This window comes from Anabrus simplex, chromosome 8 (genome assembly GCF_040414725.1).
Source record: "Anabrus simplex isolate iqAnaSimp1 chromosome 8, ASM4041472v1, whole genome shotgun sequence".
Lineage (NCBI taxonomy): Eukaryota > Metazoa > Arthropoda > Insecta > Orthoptera > Tettigoniidae > Anabrus > Anabrus simplex.
In genome coordinates, this window is record NC_090272.1 from 37,245,988 (window position 1) to 37,266,949 (window position 20,962).

The window sequence follows — 20,962 nt, forward strand, 5'->3', positions numbered from 1 at the left end:
ATGGAGAAAAGATGGAAGTTTGGAAAAGACATAGTGATGCCATTTATAGACATTGAGAAAGCTTATGACAGTGCGCCCAGACAGTCGGTATGGCACACATTAAAGAAAAAACAAGTTAACAGAATGGAAGTGCAAATGATAAAAGCTATGTACAAAAACTGTGTTAGTAGTGTGAAGACTAGTATAGGAAAAACAAAATGGTTTAAAGTTGAAACTGGTCTCTGACAGGGAAATTTACTCTCCCCCATATTACCGTATTTCACGGCATAATCGTCGCACTTTTTATACCAAAATTTTCGAAAAAAATTGTAGGGTGCGACCATTATACGATGAATATTTAATACCAGTATTTGTATTACTCAAAAAATGTATTTATAACTAAATTGTATTTGATACAAATTTAAGATGCACGTAATACTCGCGTTTATACATCAAAATAATTAAAATAGTCTAAAACAAAATTCATAACTTTTCGCAACAATTCGGCGAACGTTTTTCCAACCTGAAAATAAAAATGAACGTATTAAGTTAATTTGTCATTAATTTGAGTATTGAAGTTAAAATATTACACTTGCAAAAAATTATCGCTTTGTTGTGAAATGCGGACTTACCGGTACGCAATTTATTCCAAATCTTCGGTGTCGCTATCGCAGGTTTCGCTATCTGATGCGCCGTCCTCGCCTCTGTTAATACCAGTATCAGATTCTTCGTCTCCCTGCCACACTGCGTCATCTTCGGAACCGTCTAGTGCATTCGAAATCCCAGTCCTTTTGAAGCTCTTGGAGATTAGTTCAGGTGGTATAAGATCCCAACTCTTCTTTACCCACGAGCATAACAAGTCCAACGGTGGACGCCTGATATTTCCGGCGGGCGTCAATTGCTGATCGCCGCTCATCATCCACTCGTAAAATCGACGTAAGTGGTCTTTAAAGGGTTTATTAACACATATGTCTAGTGGCTGCAAAGCAGATGTTAGGCCACCAGGAATGACTATCTGTCGTGTCTTATTTGTAGTGAGAATTTGCTTCACTTCGTTCACGAGGTGACCTCGGAAACTATCTAAAACAAGCAGAGCTGGTTGTTTTAGTAGTGCACCAGGTCTTCTATTCCACACAGTTTTAACCCAGTCCAGCATGAGTTCTACGTCCATCCAACCCTTTGGTTGCACTCGTACATGAATTCCACGGGGAAACTGTATATTCTTAGGCATCGTTTTCCTCTTGAAAATGATGTAAGGCGGCAACTTTCTCCCGTCAGCTGTAATGGCTAGCATTGCCGTGCATCGCAACTTCTCACTACCGCTGGTTTTCATTAATACACTCCGTGATCCTTTTAGCGCAATAGTGCTGTTGCGAGGCATATCAAAAAAGATTGGAGTCTGATCGGCATTACCGATTTGAGAAAGCAAGCACGAAGTTTCCTTGCGCAAACGTATGACAAATCGGTGAAAATTTACAATCTTGTCCGTGTAATCAGCAGGCAACTTTTGGCTTAGTGTTGTTCTTCGCACTGACAGATTGTGTCGTCGCATGAACCCCTTAATCCACCCACGAGTCGCCTTAAACTGAGTTACCGGTATGTTGTGTTTGCGCGCTACCTCCTGTCCCTTAATTTGTAAGATTTCATATGATACACTGCAGCCATTGTTACGTATTTCACTGACGTACCTAAACACTTCTTCGTCAATTATAGGAAACTTCCCTGTTTTAGGACCTCTAAACGCGCGTCTAGAAGGGTTTGTGCTTTTTAGCTTGTTTTTTACTTTCCGCCAGTCACGCACCAACTTTTCACTCACAGAAAATTTTCTTTCTGCAGCTCTGTTCCCGTGCTGTTCAGCGAAGGCAATTACGCTTAGCTTGAAGCCCGCAGAATAGTTTCTATATTTACCCATAATCGCTTATAAATGCTTCACACGTTAATGTTTTGCGATGTAAATGACTTTCCGTAATTGTTCACTATTAAAACAAATTATTTCTGCAAACACCCAAAACACAAATTAAAAACTTAAATTCTCACGCACACATGTCTACAGTAATCACGTAAATCTGAAACAAATAAATGCATCTGTGATCTGTCCATTCCAGAGCAGCCAATACTGTTAGGCAGCAAGGAAGCATGCAACAATTTATCAGTTTAGCACGTTGGTTGCGACACACTACTGCGCTTGCACAAAGCTCGCAAACCGGAGCTCTAGCTAGCGCGGTGTAGATCTACTGTATAGTTGACTGTATTCCGAGACGTCAGTAACAAACATTCATTTTTTTCAATTTCTTTTAAACATACGGTAATTAGGTTAATATTTCTTCCCAGTTATTGATGATTTTACATTACATTACTGACGAGTTTATAAAATAAAACTTTAATGCATTGGATAATAATTATCTTGACTGCTTGGATAAAAGTTTTCATCCCATGCCCGGACACTTATGACATAGTAGTAAGATAAGAGTCTAGCGATGACAACTGAGACATCGTAAATAATTCGGCTGAATAATTCCGTGGAAATCTGCGTTATCGTCTTGGATTTCACTTTGTGCGCAATAACACAGGAGCCGGCCCCATGGTGTAGGGGTAGCGTGCTTGCCTCTTACACGGAGGCCTCGGGTTCAATTCACGGCCGGGTCAGGGAATTTTACCTGTATCTGAGGGCTGGTTCAAAGTCCATTCAACCTACCTAGCCGGTATTTCCTGGCGACGTTGCCGATAAGCGATAACTTACAGCCTTACGTATTTCAAATGGGAACTCATAATATGTAGGTGGTGAATAAATAGTACACTGTCTCGCGACCACGTTGTCAAACTGCCGATAGTCTACCGGTAAGCCATGCGTCGTACATATACCGGTATTATTTATTTATACGTTGTGCAACATGTCGCAAACGTGACTGTGTTGCCAAATTACCCATAAACCATACACGTATTTAAATTGCGCATTCATGTGCAACTTACATTGCAGTTCCATTTACCTTTTAACCAGATTAGTGAACAAAATTTGGACGTGCGACGATTATGTAATTAAAGGTTTAAAGTCCGATTTTTGTATTGAAAATACAGGATGCGACGATTACGCGGTGGCGACGATTATGCCGTGAAATACGGTATTCATCATAGTCATGGATAAAATTCATAAGAACAATAAACAGAGATTGGGAAGACAGGCAACAAAAGCCATGTTGTTTGCAGATGATATAGTGATATGGTTGAGGATGAAATGGAAGTGCAAAAACAAGTAGATGTATGGAATCAAGAGATAGAAAAATTTGGGATGAAAGTAAGCACAGAGAAAAGTAAAACAATAGTGATGACAAGGGGAAGGAAGGAAGAGGAAAGATAAAACTGAATGATAAAATTCTGGAAGTGGTTAAAAGTTTCAAGTACTTGGGAAGTGTGATCACAGAAGATGGAAAGATAACCGAGGAAATGGGGAAAAGAATACAACAAGCAAACAGCTTCCACCATAGTGTAAGGGGTATTTTGTGGAACCAAGATGTCCCGAAGAAATGTAAGAAAGTATTAGATTCAACCTAATATGAACCTATACTTACCTATGCAGCTGGATCATGGACTACAACAAAACGAGAGGAGAGTGGAATACAGGCAGCGGAGATGAAATTCCTAAGAGGTATCGAGGGCAAGACCAGAAAGAATAGAATTAGAAATGAAGAATAAGGAAAATGACAGGAATCTTGAAACTTCAAGACAGGATAGAAACAACAAAGCTAAAGTGGTATGGGCATATGAGAATGGGAGAAGAGAGAGTGCCAAAAACGTTTTCCAGAGAAGTTAACAGGAAAGAGACCACGAGGAAGATCCCGGAAGAGGTGGACAGATTCAGTGGGGGAGTGCATAGAGAAGAGGGGACGAAAACCAGAAGATGTACTTAGAAAAGGAGAAGACTGGTGGAGAGACACGCAGCGATGGAGGTCCTTGATTCACAACCTGACTCAGGAAGCTGGAAACGGGAAATGATGATGATGAATACGGGAAAATGAAGTTTCCGGGAACATATAATCAAGGTTCTACTGTATCTGACATAAGATGGTACTGCAGGAAGAGCGGCATCCCTCTGCACCCTGGAGCATGTGACACCAGATCACCATCATTTCCCTTTATCCAGCTGTAGCCAGGTAGGGGCAAATATGGTTCCTCTCCATTTTCTCCGGTCTTTCCACCACTCCTCCTCCAACACTGTGTCCCACTACAGGTTTCTTCCTATAATACTGTGTTGGATTATGTCCATCCATCTCAATCGTGGTCGTCCACGGCCTCTCCTTCCTTGCATTTGCATTTCCATCACCTTTTTTGGCATTCTTTCGTCACTCATTCGCTTTACGTGCCCAAACCATCTTAGTCGGCTCTTCTCAATTCTATCATTCATTTTTTTCCACTCCAAATTCTTCCCGGATTTTCTCATTCCTTATTTTGTCTCTTCTACTCTTCTGTATCATACTCCTCAAAAACGTCATTTCGGCTGCCTGTATTCGACTCTCATCCTTCTTTGTTATTGTCCAAGTTTCTGCCCCGTAAGTAGTTATGGGTACGTAATACATCTTGTACATAGTTTCCTTTGCTTCCATTGGCACATCTTTGTCCCATAATATATTTCTTACACTATGATAGAAACAGCTTCCAGCTTACTAATTTCAGCATCCAGTCGAGCATTCTCCATTAATTCACTCCCCAGGTATTTAAATTTTTCCACTACTTCCAGGGGCTTGTCTGCAAGTCTAATTTGACCTTTCCCTTCTTTCTCCCCTCTAGTCATAACAAGGGTTTTACTCTTCTCTACACTTATTTCCAACCCACATTCTTCTATTTTCCCATTCACCACGTCCAACTGTTCTTGAACCTTCCTGTCGTCTTCTCCCCAAATCACAATATCATCTGCAAATAACAACATGTTCATTTCTCTTCCTCCATATTCTGCTTTTGCTGTTCTCATGTCATCATCCATTACTATGGTAAACAGGATTGGTGATAGAAAACTTCCCTGCCTCAGCCCACTAGTTATTTTGAACCAACTTGTGTTTGCACGCAACTACAACATTCCTTGTACATTGCCATGACCATTTTTATTAATCCCTGTCCAATTCCTTTTTGCACCAGACTGTCCCAAACTTTAGTCCTGGGGACACTGTCATATGCCTTTTCAAAGTCGATGAATGTCATCACCATATCATTCCCGTACTCCCATTGCTTTTCCATTAGCTGTCTCATAATGAAAATGGGCTCTATTGTTGACCTTCCACTTCTGAAACCAAACTGATTTTCCAGTATCTGATTCTCAACCCTCAACCTTATCCTACTTTCTAGTATCCTCTCCATTATCTTAGCAACATGGGATATTATAGTAATTCCCCTGTAGTTCTTCAAAATTTTCTTATCACCTTTCTTAAAAATTGGGATGATTATTCCTTTTTGCCAATCATCAGGGACCTCCTTACTCTCCCAGACAATCGTGAGAACTCGATATGTCCACTGCAGGCCTACAGCTCCAGCTGCCTTTATCATCTCCACTGAAATTTCATCTATTCCAACAGTTTTTCCATTCTTCATCTTTCTTACTGCCATTTCAATTTCATTCATTGTAATTTCTTTATCCATTTCTTCATCAACTAATTGCCTTTCATGGTCGTCCATTGAATGACTGTCATCAGTTCTTACGTTCACCAACTTCTGAAAATACTCTCTCGATCTATTCCTTATTTCTTCTGGCATTGTTAATATTATTGCCGTCCTCATCCTTCACAAATCTGGTGTTTACTTGATCTCTCTTTTTGTTTCTTAAGATACCATAGAGTAATTTCTTGCTGCCCTGCATATCATCTCTCAATTTCTGTGTGAATAAGGCCCAGCTCTTCCTCTTTTCTTCCTCCACTACTTTCTTGGTCAAATTCTTTGCCTCCACATACTTTCTTCTACCTTCTTCAGTCTTAGATGTTTTCCATGCTTTCCATGCCATTTTCTTTTCCTTCACTTTAATCTTTACCCTATCATTCCATCAGTGTGTCTCTTTCTCCTTCACATTTCCTGATGTTCTACCACATACCTTTTCTGCACATTCCACCAGTGCTTCCTTAAATCTTTTCCATTCATCTTCAACACACCCCACCTCCGTCCTGGGTACCAAGGGTATTATTTCCCTTTGAAATTCTTCCTGTATGCTTTTCTCCTTCAACTTCCATACTTTAATTCTTTTCTCTCTTCTTAATGGGGGTTTTTCAATCTTTCCCACTTTCAATTTTCCTACCACAACTCTATGATCTCCACCAAAGGTTTCTTCAGGCATAGCTGTAACATCTAAAAGGTTCTTCCGATATCGCACCTTAAAATTATTGTAGAATATTTCTTCCTTGATTATGTTCTAATTTTCATATTATTTCAAAGCGCAATATAGGAGTAGTGTATATGTCTGTTTCACAGTGCAAAAGGTAGAACTTGCAGGCAGAGACTCTTTAAAAATGGCTGGATTGGAGGTTCAAATGCCCTGGCAACTTCTTGGTAGTCAAAGTGTTAACAGAAAATACAACTCGGTAACCATCCTCTCGCATTTTAAGCTCATATGAAGGTAATATAGAGAAATTAGTAAGTTTAGTCACACAAGTGTTGAAGTAGCACAATAAAAATTAGTCATTAATTTCTTTCTGTTCTAACTTTTCTTTGACAATATAGGCTTAAATTACATTAATGTATAATTTTTGGCATTACCTTCTTGTATTTACCTTTAACAACTACTTCTTGTCCAACATTCATATATTATGATACTTAGTACTCTTATATACTCCTCCACTCATGTCCATGTTCACCTCAAGTTTTTTCACTGTTCTATTAACCCCATTCGCATCATATGACGAGCTGTGGTCGCGTGCAGTGTTTTGGCGCATGAATCATACGACAAGCTCAGCTCGCAATAACGTGGTGCCTCACTTATCTTCGTATATTAATTCCTTTGCAACATAATTTCTAACAATACACACTGTAGGGAAATAGAGGCATGTACTGTTTATTGGTAAACAATACTCTCTGTATTTCTGAGTGACACTGGAATTGTTGAATAACGGTTTATTTTCATCAGTATTATGCAGAACCAGTTTCGCGGTAATGTTGACGAGAGATTGAAAATGCTTGTAGACATTGTTTCCTTTTGGCAATAATGACGTTTTGGAAAGGTACACTCAAACTACGGACGGGCAAACTGAATCTGAGTCCAGTCAACAATGTGGCCATTTATTGCGACTTGAATGGGTTAATTGCGTGGTTCTTTTTTTTCTTTTTTTTTCTTTTTTTTTTTTTTTAAATACTATAAAACTATATCTGCTACTAACTAGTTCTTACCATATGGCTGCTATGCACTGGATGTACGTGCGTGTAGTAGAGGTTGAAGCATTCCGTGACAGTCCCTCGAGGAGGAAATTGATCAACTTGGCGTACAACTGGTGGTTACACGACATGACCAGATGGCTGAGAGCAACAATAGTCCTAAAAAGATAGAATACAATATGAGACATGAGTCTTGGTGTGTGTTCACTCATACATTCTACTTCTTGTTCTTTTGTCATCTGAATTGTGGAATAAAACCAAGTTTCAATGTCTTCTAATATAAAACAAAAGTATCTATGCCCTCTTTTAAAATGCAGACATGTGCTTACTTTTCTCTGGAACATACTTTAAGAAATTACAGATTTATCTATTCAACATTTGTAACAATCTTTAATGATCTGATGATGACGATACATCCATTACAATGGATCTTCACTAGTTGGTCACCACAGTACAACTGTTCCTCTTTATTTTGTTTCAGCAAGAATTTTCCATCTTATGTTTAATTAAGTAATAATACATCAATTCACCTAGTTAACTGAGCATACTTCTGCATGCTTTTTTAAGAATAATGTGAAGATACCTGTCAATTATGTACTGAAGTTATACAATTTTTCCATTTCTACAGGAAGGAAGCAGCCTTAATTAAGGTACAACCCCAGCATTTGCCTGGTGTGAAAATGGAAAACCTTCTTCAGGGCTGTCGACGGTGGAATTTGAACCTACCATTTTCTGAATGCAAGTTCACAGCTACACTATCCTAATCACAGAAAATGAAAATTGCTTTTCAACACACAAAGAATATTTATACCAAAAACTCCTTGTCCTGGAACAGTAAAATTCGTCATTACTTAACAGTGACCAAACCTGAAGCTCTTTATGCTTCAGAAATGCTCAATTTACATCGTAAAAATTTAAAGGAACAATGAGAGATTAAAGAAAGAAAAATCACAAGAAAAATCTTAGGGCCAACATTTATTTATTTATTTATTTATTTAGGTTCAGCAACAGCATAATGCTGAATTACAAAGATACGAACTATGGAATGAATTCCCCCAAACCCAACTTGGAAATATATTTCAAAATAGCTAAACTTAGTGATACAATGAGACTATGATGAATTCAATTTTTAAGCCATTTTTGGATAGAATGAATAACAAAAGACTTACTTATTGAATACACAAATGTCTGCAAATTTAACATATGAGATCACTGAATTAGGATCACCAAATCTGCAGGACAGAAATGCAATAGGGAAATACTGTTCACACTAGGGGATTTGAGGAAGATGAGAAGAAACCAACACAACGTACTTGGTCGGAGAAACACAAATTACAACAAACGATGGAAATGAAAAACTATTGGGCCAGGAGGATCCCACATGGTCCCAAGTGACCCATTCACACAGAAGAAGAAATATTCACAGCTATGCTACCCTAACCACAAGAAATATTATCCTCCATTTGTCCCCTTGAATTCCAACTTCAACTTGATATTGTGTTCTTTCTCACTTTTCAAAACACCTCTCTACTCATGTCATTCCAAACATCTCTCCACTGATGGTCCTCTCCATCACTCACCACCATGTTTCAGTCTAGACCCTGTTGACTGAAGCCAAACAGTTCTTGTAGCTATATTTCCATATTTTCTCTCATGCTTTTTATTTATTATGTTGACAAAAAGAGTTGTAGGCTACTAGAAATTCTTCCATCTTTATACCATCCTTTCTATTTTCCTTTTGAAAAAAGCCTTAATATTACTCCAAAATCATTCCAGGCAATTGATATGGTAAAAAAAGGAAGTTTCAGAACATGAATTTTGTTTATATTAAACTATTGTATACAGAGAAAACCACTCAGAACACAAAATATGTAGTTGAGAGTTTAGCAACTGCAGTAACATACCTCTTTCTGACAGCCTGCCGTGGGGACGATAGTTGAGGCAACAGCGCAGTCAGTATAGTTGCATGGAAAGTGATGAGAAGTCCTCCAAACCTGGAGAGTAAGTCTGCCAAGATATCCAGTGCCTCGAGCTGTACCGATACATCTTCTTGCTAAACAAGAAATGAGATGATTAGACCTTAGCTCTCACAAGATCAGAGTTGATCATGGAATGTCAAACAGTCTAGCATAAGTGAAAGCAATTCCAAGCTCAGGAATGGTCCCACACAAGATGTGAGCTCCTGAGGGATAAACAAATTATGCTGAATGTTACAGACAACAAAAAGGGGTTCAACAGTAAACCTTAGAATAGTACTTTATAACAGAAATATCACACTGTTTATTGTTTCTATTTCTTGGAGCCAGCTGTTACACAGACAATATTGTAATTTGCCAAATGTATATCTTCACTGTGGGAATAATTAAGATATCAAAGTGTTCTTTGCTTAAAAGTATAATTCTTACACTTCTAATTTACACAAACCTGTGATACCTAAATTTCTACACAAACAGAATTATAAAATAAAACGTTCCTGGTAGGTGTTAAGTCAAACTAATTGTGAGAACTATCAAACAGATTTTGGTACAGTTTTCATTGTTGTATATCAAGGACGGTTTTTGTATATTAAGAAAGGTTTTAAGGAAAGGACAGTTTCGTGGCTTACACCACCACAACTGTCAATGATAGACCCCAAGCGTGTGGAAAAAATGCTGACCATAAAAAATTTCTACAAAAGACTCCGTGATGGTACATACCTAACAGTAAAAGGTAGTCCCCAATATGCATGTTTTTATGTTAAAGACTGTAGTTAAAAAAACTATCCTGAAAATTAGAAACTACATTTTGGGATTAATCATGTAATCCTTATCAAATTAAATTGTTTATTCACCTCAAGTAAATATACTATTTACAGTATACAATCTGCATGAATGGTTCAGAAGTTACCACTGTTTTAGTCAATATGCACAAATGGTTTAAATATCACAAAGGGGGTGGAAGGAAGCTACAAGACAGGTGGCCTGAAGGGTCTTGGAAAGTGTTGCACCAAGCTATGCCCATACATCATGAGGAAAAACAATGTTGTCTATAAGGAAATCTTGTAGGTTTTATCACCATAAATTCAAAATTGCTTCCGTACAAAATAGGGGCTGGTTGTTAGTTTTTATGTACGGTAATATGAAAAATCCATTTGGATAAAACTCAGTAAATGACACGTAAAATTTTAACTCTATTGTTACAGTAAGAATACTGAAACTGAAAAGCAAGAACACTCACCAGGACGAAAAATGCATTACTTCAATTCCTCAAAAGCACTGAGATTTATTTTAAATTCCAGTCACTTTTTTGACAATCTACTATTTTATGATAAAATATTGTATTATGGACTCCTTTAGGTGTCTGATATGAACAATCTGATCGAATTAAGAGGGAGGTACAGAAGTAACATGTATGGTTTTTTTTCTGCTCGTGGCTTTACATCGCACCGACACAGATAGGTCTTATGGCGACGATAGGACAGGAAAGGCCTAGAGTTGGAAGGAAGCAGCCATGGCCTTAATTAAGGTACAGCCCCAGCATTTGCCTGGTGTGAAAATGGGAAACGATGGAAAACCATCTTCAGGGCTGCCGACAGTGGGATTCAAACCCACTATCTCCCAGATGCAAGCTCACAGCTGCGCGCGCCCCTAACCACATGGCCAACTCGCCTGGTATGTATGGATTTATACCTCACACAAATTTTGACGAAGCTCATGAAGTTAATTCACCTTTGTTTTGTATTTTTACATTTCACACTTCACAGACTTCTTTTCACATCATCAGAAGCGTGTACTACCTCCTCTTGCACCAGTAATGGCATCCATTCATCCAGGACGACCTCCTGCAGTGCCTGGATAGTGCTGACGGAGCTTTCTCCCCAGCTGGTTCCATAGATGCTAAACAGGATTCAAATTAAGACTTTAAGGAGAACAAACAATAACAGAATCTCTGTTTTAACTAAGAACTGTTGCACACGTCACAACATGTTGGCATGCATTGTCCTACATTAGTGTAAACCATCACCAATAAATGAAGTGAAAGGCACAACACGCTCCAGAAGGATTTCCACCACATTCTGATATGCCATAAGGCTCCCATGCTCCACAAAGACCAAATCCGTCCTTGCAGTCGTATTGATTCCTGCCCATACCATCAGAGAACCACCTTGAAAAGGCATCCATGGTGAGAATTTGCAAGGGGAATAGCTTATCCTAGGCCTTCTCTAGACTCTTTCTCCACTGTCAGAAGACTGCAGGCCATCAGTGAACAGCACTTGCTCCCATTGTTGGTACTATCCAGCTGCAGTGTTCCCTTGTGAAACGTATTCGACCTGTGCAAAGCTTTTTGGTGAACTCTGGGCCTTAAGTGGGTTTTCTGGATTAAACACTGGCTTCTTTCAGTTTTCTTCGGACAGTTCTCTCAGCAACATTGACCCCTCGAACTTGGTGGAGTTGATTTTGTGCTTCAACAGCAGTAGTGTGACAGTTGCAGCGAATTTGAAGCAATAAGAAGTGATCATCTCTTGCTAATGTTGCACTTCTTAGGCCTGAACCTTGTCCCCTTGAACAGCCTCCAGTTTCCCTGTACACCTTTTTATGGTTTTGGAAATCGTGGAAGGTGTAGTTCTCCAAACTTCTGCAAGATAATGCATGCTGCGACCATCTACTTTACAGCATGTTTACTCCAGAAAAGCAACTGATTATGGTAATGACAGAAACAACTTGCAAACACATTTGACTGAAAGGGATACTGTACAATACAACACTACAACAATAAGTGCTTGAAGAATGGGAAAAAATTTTTTTTTTTGCTAGGGGCTTTACGTCGCACCGACACAGATAGGTCTTATGGCGACGATGGGATAGGAAAGGCCTAGGAGTTGGAAGGAAGCGGCCGTGGCCTTAATTAAGGTACAGCCCCAGCATTTGCCTGGTGTGAAAATGGGAAACCACGGAAAACCATTTTCAGGGCTGCCGATAGTGGGATTCGAACCTACTATCTCCCGGATGCAAGCTCACAGCCGCGCGCCTCTACACGCACGGCCAACTCGCCCGGTGGGAAAACATTATTGCCTCAAACATTGTGATGTGTTTTCCAGGTTGCACAAGAACATTTTTTAAAGGCTAGCAGAATAAAGAATCCACACTGCATTGCTAGCTCATGAAACAAAGTCAACAACCTCCCCCCATTTAAATTATATAGGATAAAGTGCTAAACTTTGATTAAATTGATAATTACACATTTCTTCAGCATTTATTACAGGTTGAATTTTCGTGCCGATGAACATATACATTGTGTAGTCTTACACAAAGTAGCTCCTAAATACTTACAAATGTGAATTTTTTATTTACATGACACAATGAAGAGAGTTTGAAAACAGGAAGAAAAAAGAGATACAAATCAAATTTTAAAACGTTGCAATGAATTTTATGTTTATTCTAAGACTACCCTTACATAACTATACCTTCTCAATGGCACTGCTCAGACGTCCAGTGATGCGCTTACAAACATTAGCAGCAAGAGCACTGGAGGCTAGTGGTAACTCGCTAATCACAGTCTTAAGGCCAATACTGGAGATGTCTCGCAGTTGCTCCTTCTCCGAGACCATGTTTGAACACAAAGCATCGACAATTGTCTCCACCTGGTACTCCTTCACTTTGTTCACCAGGGGTCCAAGGCTACAACAAAACAAGTAACAACGTTCCTTCTTAGACAAATACCTACATTTCAAAATTTCATACAGAGCTGCAGTAAGAAGATATTCACCATTTTACAGCCAAATTCTGGACTTCACCATTCTTATCCTCCAAAAGTCGAAGAAGCATTTTAACAACTTTCCTTTCTGAATCATCATCTAGCTTTATGCTATCCTTTTGCAGTTCTGTCATTAAATCATTTGTTGCCATAAACCTGAAGTCCTTGTCACTTGATGTCATCTAGAAAAAAGAGGAATGTGCATCACCAATGAATGAAACAGCATTGCAAATACAACAATGTAGCAAAAATATTAGCTCAGGCCTGGTCGAGCCATGCTCCAAGTGAAAAGGTGGCATATCGAGGAGAGAGGAAGAGGGAAAGGTTAACAGTCTGGCCATGTGACAGCAGCACTGTCACCTTACCAGCCAGTCTGTTCTCAAAGAGGTTTCAAAAATTCATAGGGCTCCTTACTTTAGACTGAAATTGTTCCCCGTTATTTTCAGCTTGAACTGACAGATCTGCAGTGCAACACTCACCTCAAGGACAAATTTCTGCAATTAAGTTTTTTCAATATTCAGTTCCTTCTATGAGTGCAAGCATTTTTTTCTTTTTCTTTTTTTCCGTTATGAAATAAACCAACGGTTTCCAACTTTTTTCATCTCGCATACCCCTTACTACTCATTTTACTAAAGCAGTACCCCCGATCCATACTCTCCATTTTTACCCATTATACTAAAGCAGCACCCCCCCCAACCCACACCCTCCATTTTTTACTACATTGTTACTATGGGCGCACAATGAGATGGCCGGATAAGCACTTGGGCGGTGAGAGAGACATGCGGGAGTGGCAGGGTTGAGCATGCGCACAACATCATTTTACCCAGGTGGGCCGACATGTGAGTGGGAATGAATGTATTAATCAATGTGGTGTAGGGAGTAATAGGTCGCCATTTGTTCGTGCTTTTTATATCATTTATATTTTCTAGTTCTTATTATAGGCCATAGCGAACTACTACAATATTTCAGAGCGAACAATATGGTGTATAAGAAATAAACTTAGGAATAGTGACGAGGACGGTAACTTGTCCAGGCTGGGGAAGAAACAGCAATGACCCTGAGTCCTTGAAAGCAGAAATAGAAGACTTTGATCGTCAAGTTGCACCTGATGATGTAATAAGATAACATTTCAGTAGTCTACTACATACATAACACAGGAATGTAGGTTTTGTTTGAAGATGTATTATTGTCTATTATTTCATTAAGCACTACCTTAAAATAACAAAGTACAAACATTATTATTATTATTATTATTATTATTATTATTATTATTATTATTATTATTCAGACCTTTGTCTTGTACCATTTTCAATAATATGGAAATGTTGTGCAATTTTAGTAGTTCCTACACATTAGTATATTTTGAAAATAGTGACTAATAAAATATAATTTTGAGAAAAAAAAAAATATATATATATATATAATTTAACCACCTATCAACACAAAATATTATAATCAAAAAATATTTATGAAATGAAAGTGGACATGTTTTGGTTCTTGGAGCCATCATCAGCACACAAACATTTAAATAAGATTAAAATCATCACATTAACATATAGAAGTATGAAATGATTTTAACATAAATACATTTGAAAGATGTGGTGAAGAAGTTCAACAAAAATTAAATACTTGGAACCAGCAGTTTGGCCTAAAAATCAGCCACACAAAAACAGTAGTGATGCCCTACAGGTTAACATCCAAGTGGATGGCAAGAAACTAGAAAATATTAACCATTTTCAAATCTTGGTAGTACTGTCACTAGTGGTGCAAAGTCCTCTGCTGAAATCACTAACAGTGTCCAAAAAGAAGCACAATTTTATCACCAGTTAGGTCTCTTCTATGAGATAACCAAATACCTTTACGTACAAAGAGAACCCTTCATCAGGTATATTTCATGCTAATAACTACATTATGTCCTTGAAACCTGTACGATCAACAGTAGAGACAGTGCCAGGATTCAAGCTGCAGAAATGAAGTTTCTGAGGTCAATGCTACATAGAACAAGGAAAGATAAGATCCAGAATGAAGAGATCCGTCATAATACACAAGTAAACCAGTCGCCAAGCAAAAATGTAAGAACACCAAGACTCAAACCATGTAAAAAGGATGGATCAGATGAGAACAGGAAGAAAATGGCTAGAAAAGGAACTATAAGGCAAAAGATCTAGAGGCAGACCAAAGAAATGGTGGATCAGTCGAGTAAAGCAGGACCTGGAAGGAAGAGTAGTGGAATGGCACCAAGTTGAGAAGGAAGAAATGTATCTGGATAAACAAAGATAGAGAGCGCTCTTGTACCACCCCCGGATGACTGGCGACGGTTAAAGGATGATGATAACATTTTGAAAGAACTCCAATATTTTGTTTTGAATGGTCTCAAGTACCAATACTGCATTCATGATCTTTCTTTCAAATGTATTTATGTTAAAATCGTTTTATACATAATCTTCTTAGAGCATAATATTGTGTATTGATTGGTTAAATAATTATTTTTTCCCTCGAGTTAGTAAATACGGACCAAAATGAGCATGATTACTTGTAATAGGCCTAATAGTAAAATAACAGCCATTACTAAATACAGGTCACAGAGCCCTGAGAAATGGCTGTGCAGTCAAACTTCTTTTATTTACTAAAGCTAATACTGGAACAGCTGTTTTGGTTGTAGGGACCTACTATTTACATTGCAGATACAAAACAAGTTTCACAGATGATTCTCAGAGATTTGCATTTTTAAATATTTCTTTTACAGTTTGCTTTACGTCGCACTGACACAAATAGGTCTAATGGCGATGATGGGATAGGAAGGAGTTACGAGTGGGAAGGAAGTGGCCGTAGCCTTAATTAAGGCACACCTCCAGCATGTGCCTGGTGTGAAAATGGGAAACCACAGAAAACCACCTTCAGGATTGCAGACAGTGGGGTTTGAACTCTCTATCTCTCGAATGCAAGCGGATAGCTACGTGGCCCATAATGCACAGCCACTTGGTCAGTTTGAACTAATCTCACGAGCAATGTGCATGGATAGCTTTTTGAGGGTTTGGGAAAATAGTCAACAAGAGGTCCTTGAGCCTATTTTGACACATTTGGCAATTTGGAACCATGTTCAAATGATAAGTACACGCTTTTTAAATCGGAGCTTGCACTGAGCTTGTTCCAGTAATTGTTTTCAATGTAAGAATATGAAGAGAAAGCTCTTTCTACTAGTTCAGTATTGGTAAATGGTACTAACACTTGAAGTGCCTTTTTTACTTTTTTGCCCAGAAATTTCCAAGGGTTTTCTTTTTGAAATGCCAACTCGTAGTGTAGGGGTAGTGTGCCTGCCTCTTACCCGCAGGCCCTGTGTTCCATTACCAGCCAGGTCAGGGATTTTTACTTGGATCTGAGGGCTGGTTTCGAGGTCCACTCAGCCTACGTGATTAGAATTGAGGAGCTATCTGATAGTGAGATAGCGGCCTCGGTCTGGAAAGCCAAGAATAATGGCTCAGAGGATTTGTCATGCTAACCACATGACACCTCGTAATCTGCAGGCCTTCAGGCTGAGCAGCGGTCGCTTGGTAGGCCAAGGCCCTTCTGGGCTGTAGTACCATAGGGTTAGGTTAGGTTTCTTTTTGAAAACCACTTTAACTAACGACTGTTAAAATTTTAATTTTCCCTTTCATGAATGGATAGCTTGCATCTTGAAGTTGTCTGCAATCCAGTTGTCTCTGTCTTCACTTTTACAGAAATACTGCCTTAATACATGATGTCTGTCAAGTGAAATATTATGTTATTTATGACCTCCTGAGATAGGTCCGGGGTATTGTCGTTTAAAAAGCAATGCAGTGTTTCCTCAGCAGCTTTTTTTAAAACTTAGCAAGACTGTTATTCAAGCTGATCTGCCAGCATGGTTGGAGTCATCCTTGGTAGGCTGAAAGCAGTGTGTTGTGTTCAGTGCAGCTAAGTCACTGAGCCCAGGAGTCACCTCAGGAATATCACATAGGCTGATGACTGCGCCTTCATTTTACATGGCATTCACACTTCACCTATTAGACTGTGCAACACCAACTATGACACAGAATGCCAATGACTGTGTTATACATATCATCAAGAATCAAAGTGACACAAAGAATAAAAAATATAGAAAGATATGGACAGTATTTCTATATGGTGCCAAGAAAATGGAATGTCCTTAAATGTAAATACAGTAAGTGTGAATATATCTGTTTAAGTAAAGTCAGACAGCCTGCCTCTCATAGTCTCTCACCTGAGGCAACATTCTTTTGAAATGGTAATCATTAAAATATTTATATTAATGTGAAGTGCAACTTGAACGTCGAGCATACAGATAGAGATTCCAATTCCCATAGCAAACTTGAAGTATTTGTCCTGGATGAGTAAATTCATAATTCTCTATCAAGTGATGGCCTAGCAGGCATCAATTTTTGTAAAAGAGGCCAAGTCTCTCACAGTGCATTGGCAATGCCTGAAGCTCCAAGTAGCCTGTGCAGTAACACTAGCCATGCGTCACGGTAGGTGTGTGCTAGTTACCAACTGATGAGCACAAATCGGTGCACATGGGCAAAACGCTAGTAACCAAGGATGAGTTAGCTGGAAAATGTATAATTTCCATTCATGGACCAATTACTATGAGGAAATAAGGTGCAAGGCATTTAGGATCTTTAGAATCATCCAACTGAGTCTACAGAGGTCCAGGAGCTGACACCTCCAAGCCGCTTACATTTCAATGGTAAGATCAGTACTAGTGTACGGTCTTCCTGCCTGGCACCCAACCACTGATCACAATATGATCAAGCTGCAAATATTTCAAGGACGTGCAGAGAGACTTGTGATTATCTTATGCTTTTTCTCTTTTCCTACATTTATCTGGCTTTCTTCTTATCCTACACTACCCGCATTAAGTCTGAAGATCTATCAAGATGGCTCCTTGAAGAGTATGCATGCCTGCCATCCTCATAAAGTCAAGAAGCAGATATAAGCTTGTCAGCGACTGAGAAGACTACATTCCTCCACAAATCCCTAGACAAAATGGGTGATATGAATAAAAAGGAGTCTAATCTCATAAGCGTATGCTTGCTGATTGAGTCTCACATCCGAAGAGCTTCCACTCCGCATTTCCAGTGAATAAAAATGTAGAGTAGCAAGCACAGCATAAACTCAATTGTCTGGAGCAGCCACTCAGTGGCAATGATAATAAAGATCATGCATGTGTCATAAATATCACACTTTGGGGACTTCTGGATGTTTGAAACACAGTTCAATGCTCAACATGGCGGAAGACAGTATGGAATTCCAGTCTGTTTTTATCTCAATTTTAAAGGAACATACAATTCTTTTTCAAAGTCTCAGTTATCGGATACGAAGCACAAGAAAACAAGTACAATAAATGCAGTTCAGCATGAACTACTTGCTAAATGCAATTTAAATCTTTCGGTCCAACAGCTTTATAAAAAAAAACTGCAAAATATGAAAACAAGACTGAAAGTAGATTTAAAGCCTACTGTAAATGAACAACAATGGGAGAAACAGCTGATGAATCTGATGCAGTGGGAGGATGATCCAACAACTGGCTGTCTGAAAAGTAGCCTGAAAATTACGGCATTAATAAATTGAGAATGGTATTATGTACACTGAGTGGCCAAAAGTCACGGGAAGGAGTGTCCCATTAGAAAACTTGCCATGTATGACCCCTGAGCGTTGCGGCTAGCTGTGGAGTACCTGAGCAGTCTGTCACAGACACCAGTGTCGTGAAGATGGCAATACGTCGTGACTTAACCGACTCTGAATGTGGGATGATCATCAGCGCACGGCACATGGGTCATAGCATTGCGAAAATTACGCACAAATTCTGGTTTCCGAGGTCAACAGTGTCGAGGGTGGACCCTCAATATCGCAGAGAGAATGTTACCACCCACGTAAACTGCCACGCGGGAAGACCACACGTTTAACAAATGGACATCATCGCCTCCGCAGAACCATACTGGGTGCTCGACAGGCTACTGAGAGTCAGATCACTGCCCAGCTGAATATTCTACCAGGACTGTAAGGAGGCAACTGCACCATACAGGCTTCACCAGCCGATGACCAACTCGTGTCCCTTTGCCGACACCTCGACATAGAGCTCGACGACGTGCATGGGCCTAGTACATTGGCAATGGACCATGGAACAGTGGCAGCATGTAGTATGGTTCGAAAAATCCCAGTTCCAGTTATATCAAACTGATGGGCGCGTGAGAATGTGGCGTATGCCCCATGAAGCTATGATCCCGTGTGTCAACAAGGTTGTGTCCAGGCGGCAGGTGGCTCAGTTCTGGTCTGAGCAGCGTTTCATGGTCGCGTTTAGGCCCCATTGTCTGGCTACAGGGAGTGCTGACAGGTGCACGTTATGTGGACATTCTTTCAGACCATCTGCATCCCTTTCTCATCCTACAGTACTCTCATGGAGATGTCATGTTTCAACAGGACAATGCACCATGTCACTGCTCTGTGGTGGCACGCAGGTGGTTGAAGGAGCACTCAGTGAAGTTACGACCATGAATTGGCCCTCCAGATCCCCCGACGTTAATCCAATCAAGCATTTATGGGATGCTGTCGATGCTGGCGTAAGCTCGATGAACTCTGCACAAACTACACAAGATCAATTGTGGTAGCAGTGCAAGATGCATGGGTCCAGAAGATCCCTCCAGAACAATTTTCTTTTACAATTTGTTTTTTGTCACACCGACACAAATAGGTCGTATGGCAACAATGGGATAGGAAAGGCCTAGGAGTGAGAAGGAAGTGGCCGTGGCCTTTATTAAGGAACAGCCCCAGCATTTGCCTGGGGTGAAAATGGGAAACCATGAAAAATCATCTTCAGGGCTACTGACAGTGAGGTTCGAACCCACTATCTCTCGGATGCAGCTAACAGCTGCACACACCCCTAACCGCACAGCCAACTCGCCCGGTCTTCCAGAACAATTCCAACACCTTATAGACTCGATGCCTCGCCATATTGCTGTCATTTTGAGGGCTTGCGGAGGAGCAACTCATTATTAACATCACATTCAGTGTCTTCCCATGACTTTTGGCCACTCAGTGAAAATAACAAACTTCATTATGATGAAAATAGTATCAATCAATCAATCAATCAATCAATCAATATTGATCTGCATTTAGGGCAGTCACCCAGGTGGCAGATTCCCTATCTGTTGTTTTCCTAGCCTTTTCCTAAATGATTTCAAAGAAATTGGAAATTTATTGAACGTCTCCCTTGGTAAGTTATTCCAATCCCTAACTCCCCTTCCTATAAATGAATATTTGCCCAAATTTGTCCTCTTGAATTCCAACTTTATCTTCATATTGTGATCTTTCCTACTTTAATAAACGCCACTCAAACTTATTCGTCTACTAATGTCATTCCACACCATCTCTCCGCTGACAGCTCGGAACATACCACTTAGTCGAGCAGCTCTTCTTTCTCTCAATTCCTCCCAACCCAAACTTTGCAATATTTTTGTAACGCTATTCTTTTGTCGGAAATCACCCAGAACAAATTGAGCTGCTTTTCTTTGGATTTTTTCTAGTTCTTGAATCAGGTAATCCTGGTGAGGGTCCCATACACTGGAAGCATACTCTAGTTGGGGTCATACCAGAGACTTATATACCCTCTCCTTTACATCCTTACTACAACCCCTAAACACCCTCATAACCATGTGCAGAGATCGGTACCCTTTATTTACAATCCCATTTATGTGATTACCCCAATGAAGATCTTTCCTTATATTAACACCTAGATACTTACAATGATCCCCAAAAGGAACTTTCACCCCTTCAACGCAGTAATTATAACTGAGAGGACTTTTCCTATTTGTGAAACTCACAACCTGACTTTTAACCCCGTTTATCAACATACCATTGCCTGCTGTCCATCTCA

The 20,962-nt window shown here is 39.6% G+C and overlaps 1 protein-coding gene across 1 annotated transcript in view; it reads right to left on the reverse strand.

The window, feature by feature from the left end:
- The window catches only part of Cand1 (Cullin-associated and neddylation-dissociated 1), a 197,164-nt gene that overhangs the window by 158,023 nt on the left and 18,179 nt on the right, over positions 1-20,962 (reverse strand). Inside the window, exons 2-5 of the mRNA XM_067153221.2 lie at positions 13,066-13,235; positions 12,764-12,977; positions 9,225-9,373; positions 7,336-7,479 (exon numbers count right to left, since the gene is read on the reverse strand). Of these exons, the coding sequence (XP_067009322.1) occupies positions 7,336-7,479; positions 9,225-9,373; positions 12,764-12,977; positions 13,066-13,235 (677 nt within the window). The remainder of the gene's footprint in view (positions 1-7,335; positions 7,480-9,224; positions 9,374-12,763; positions 12,978-13,065; positions 13,236-20,962) is intronic.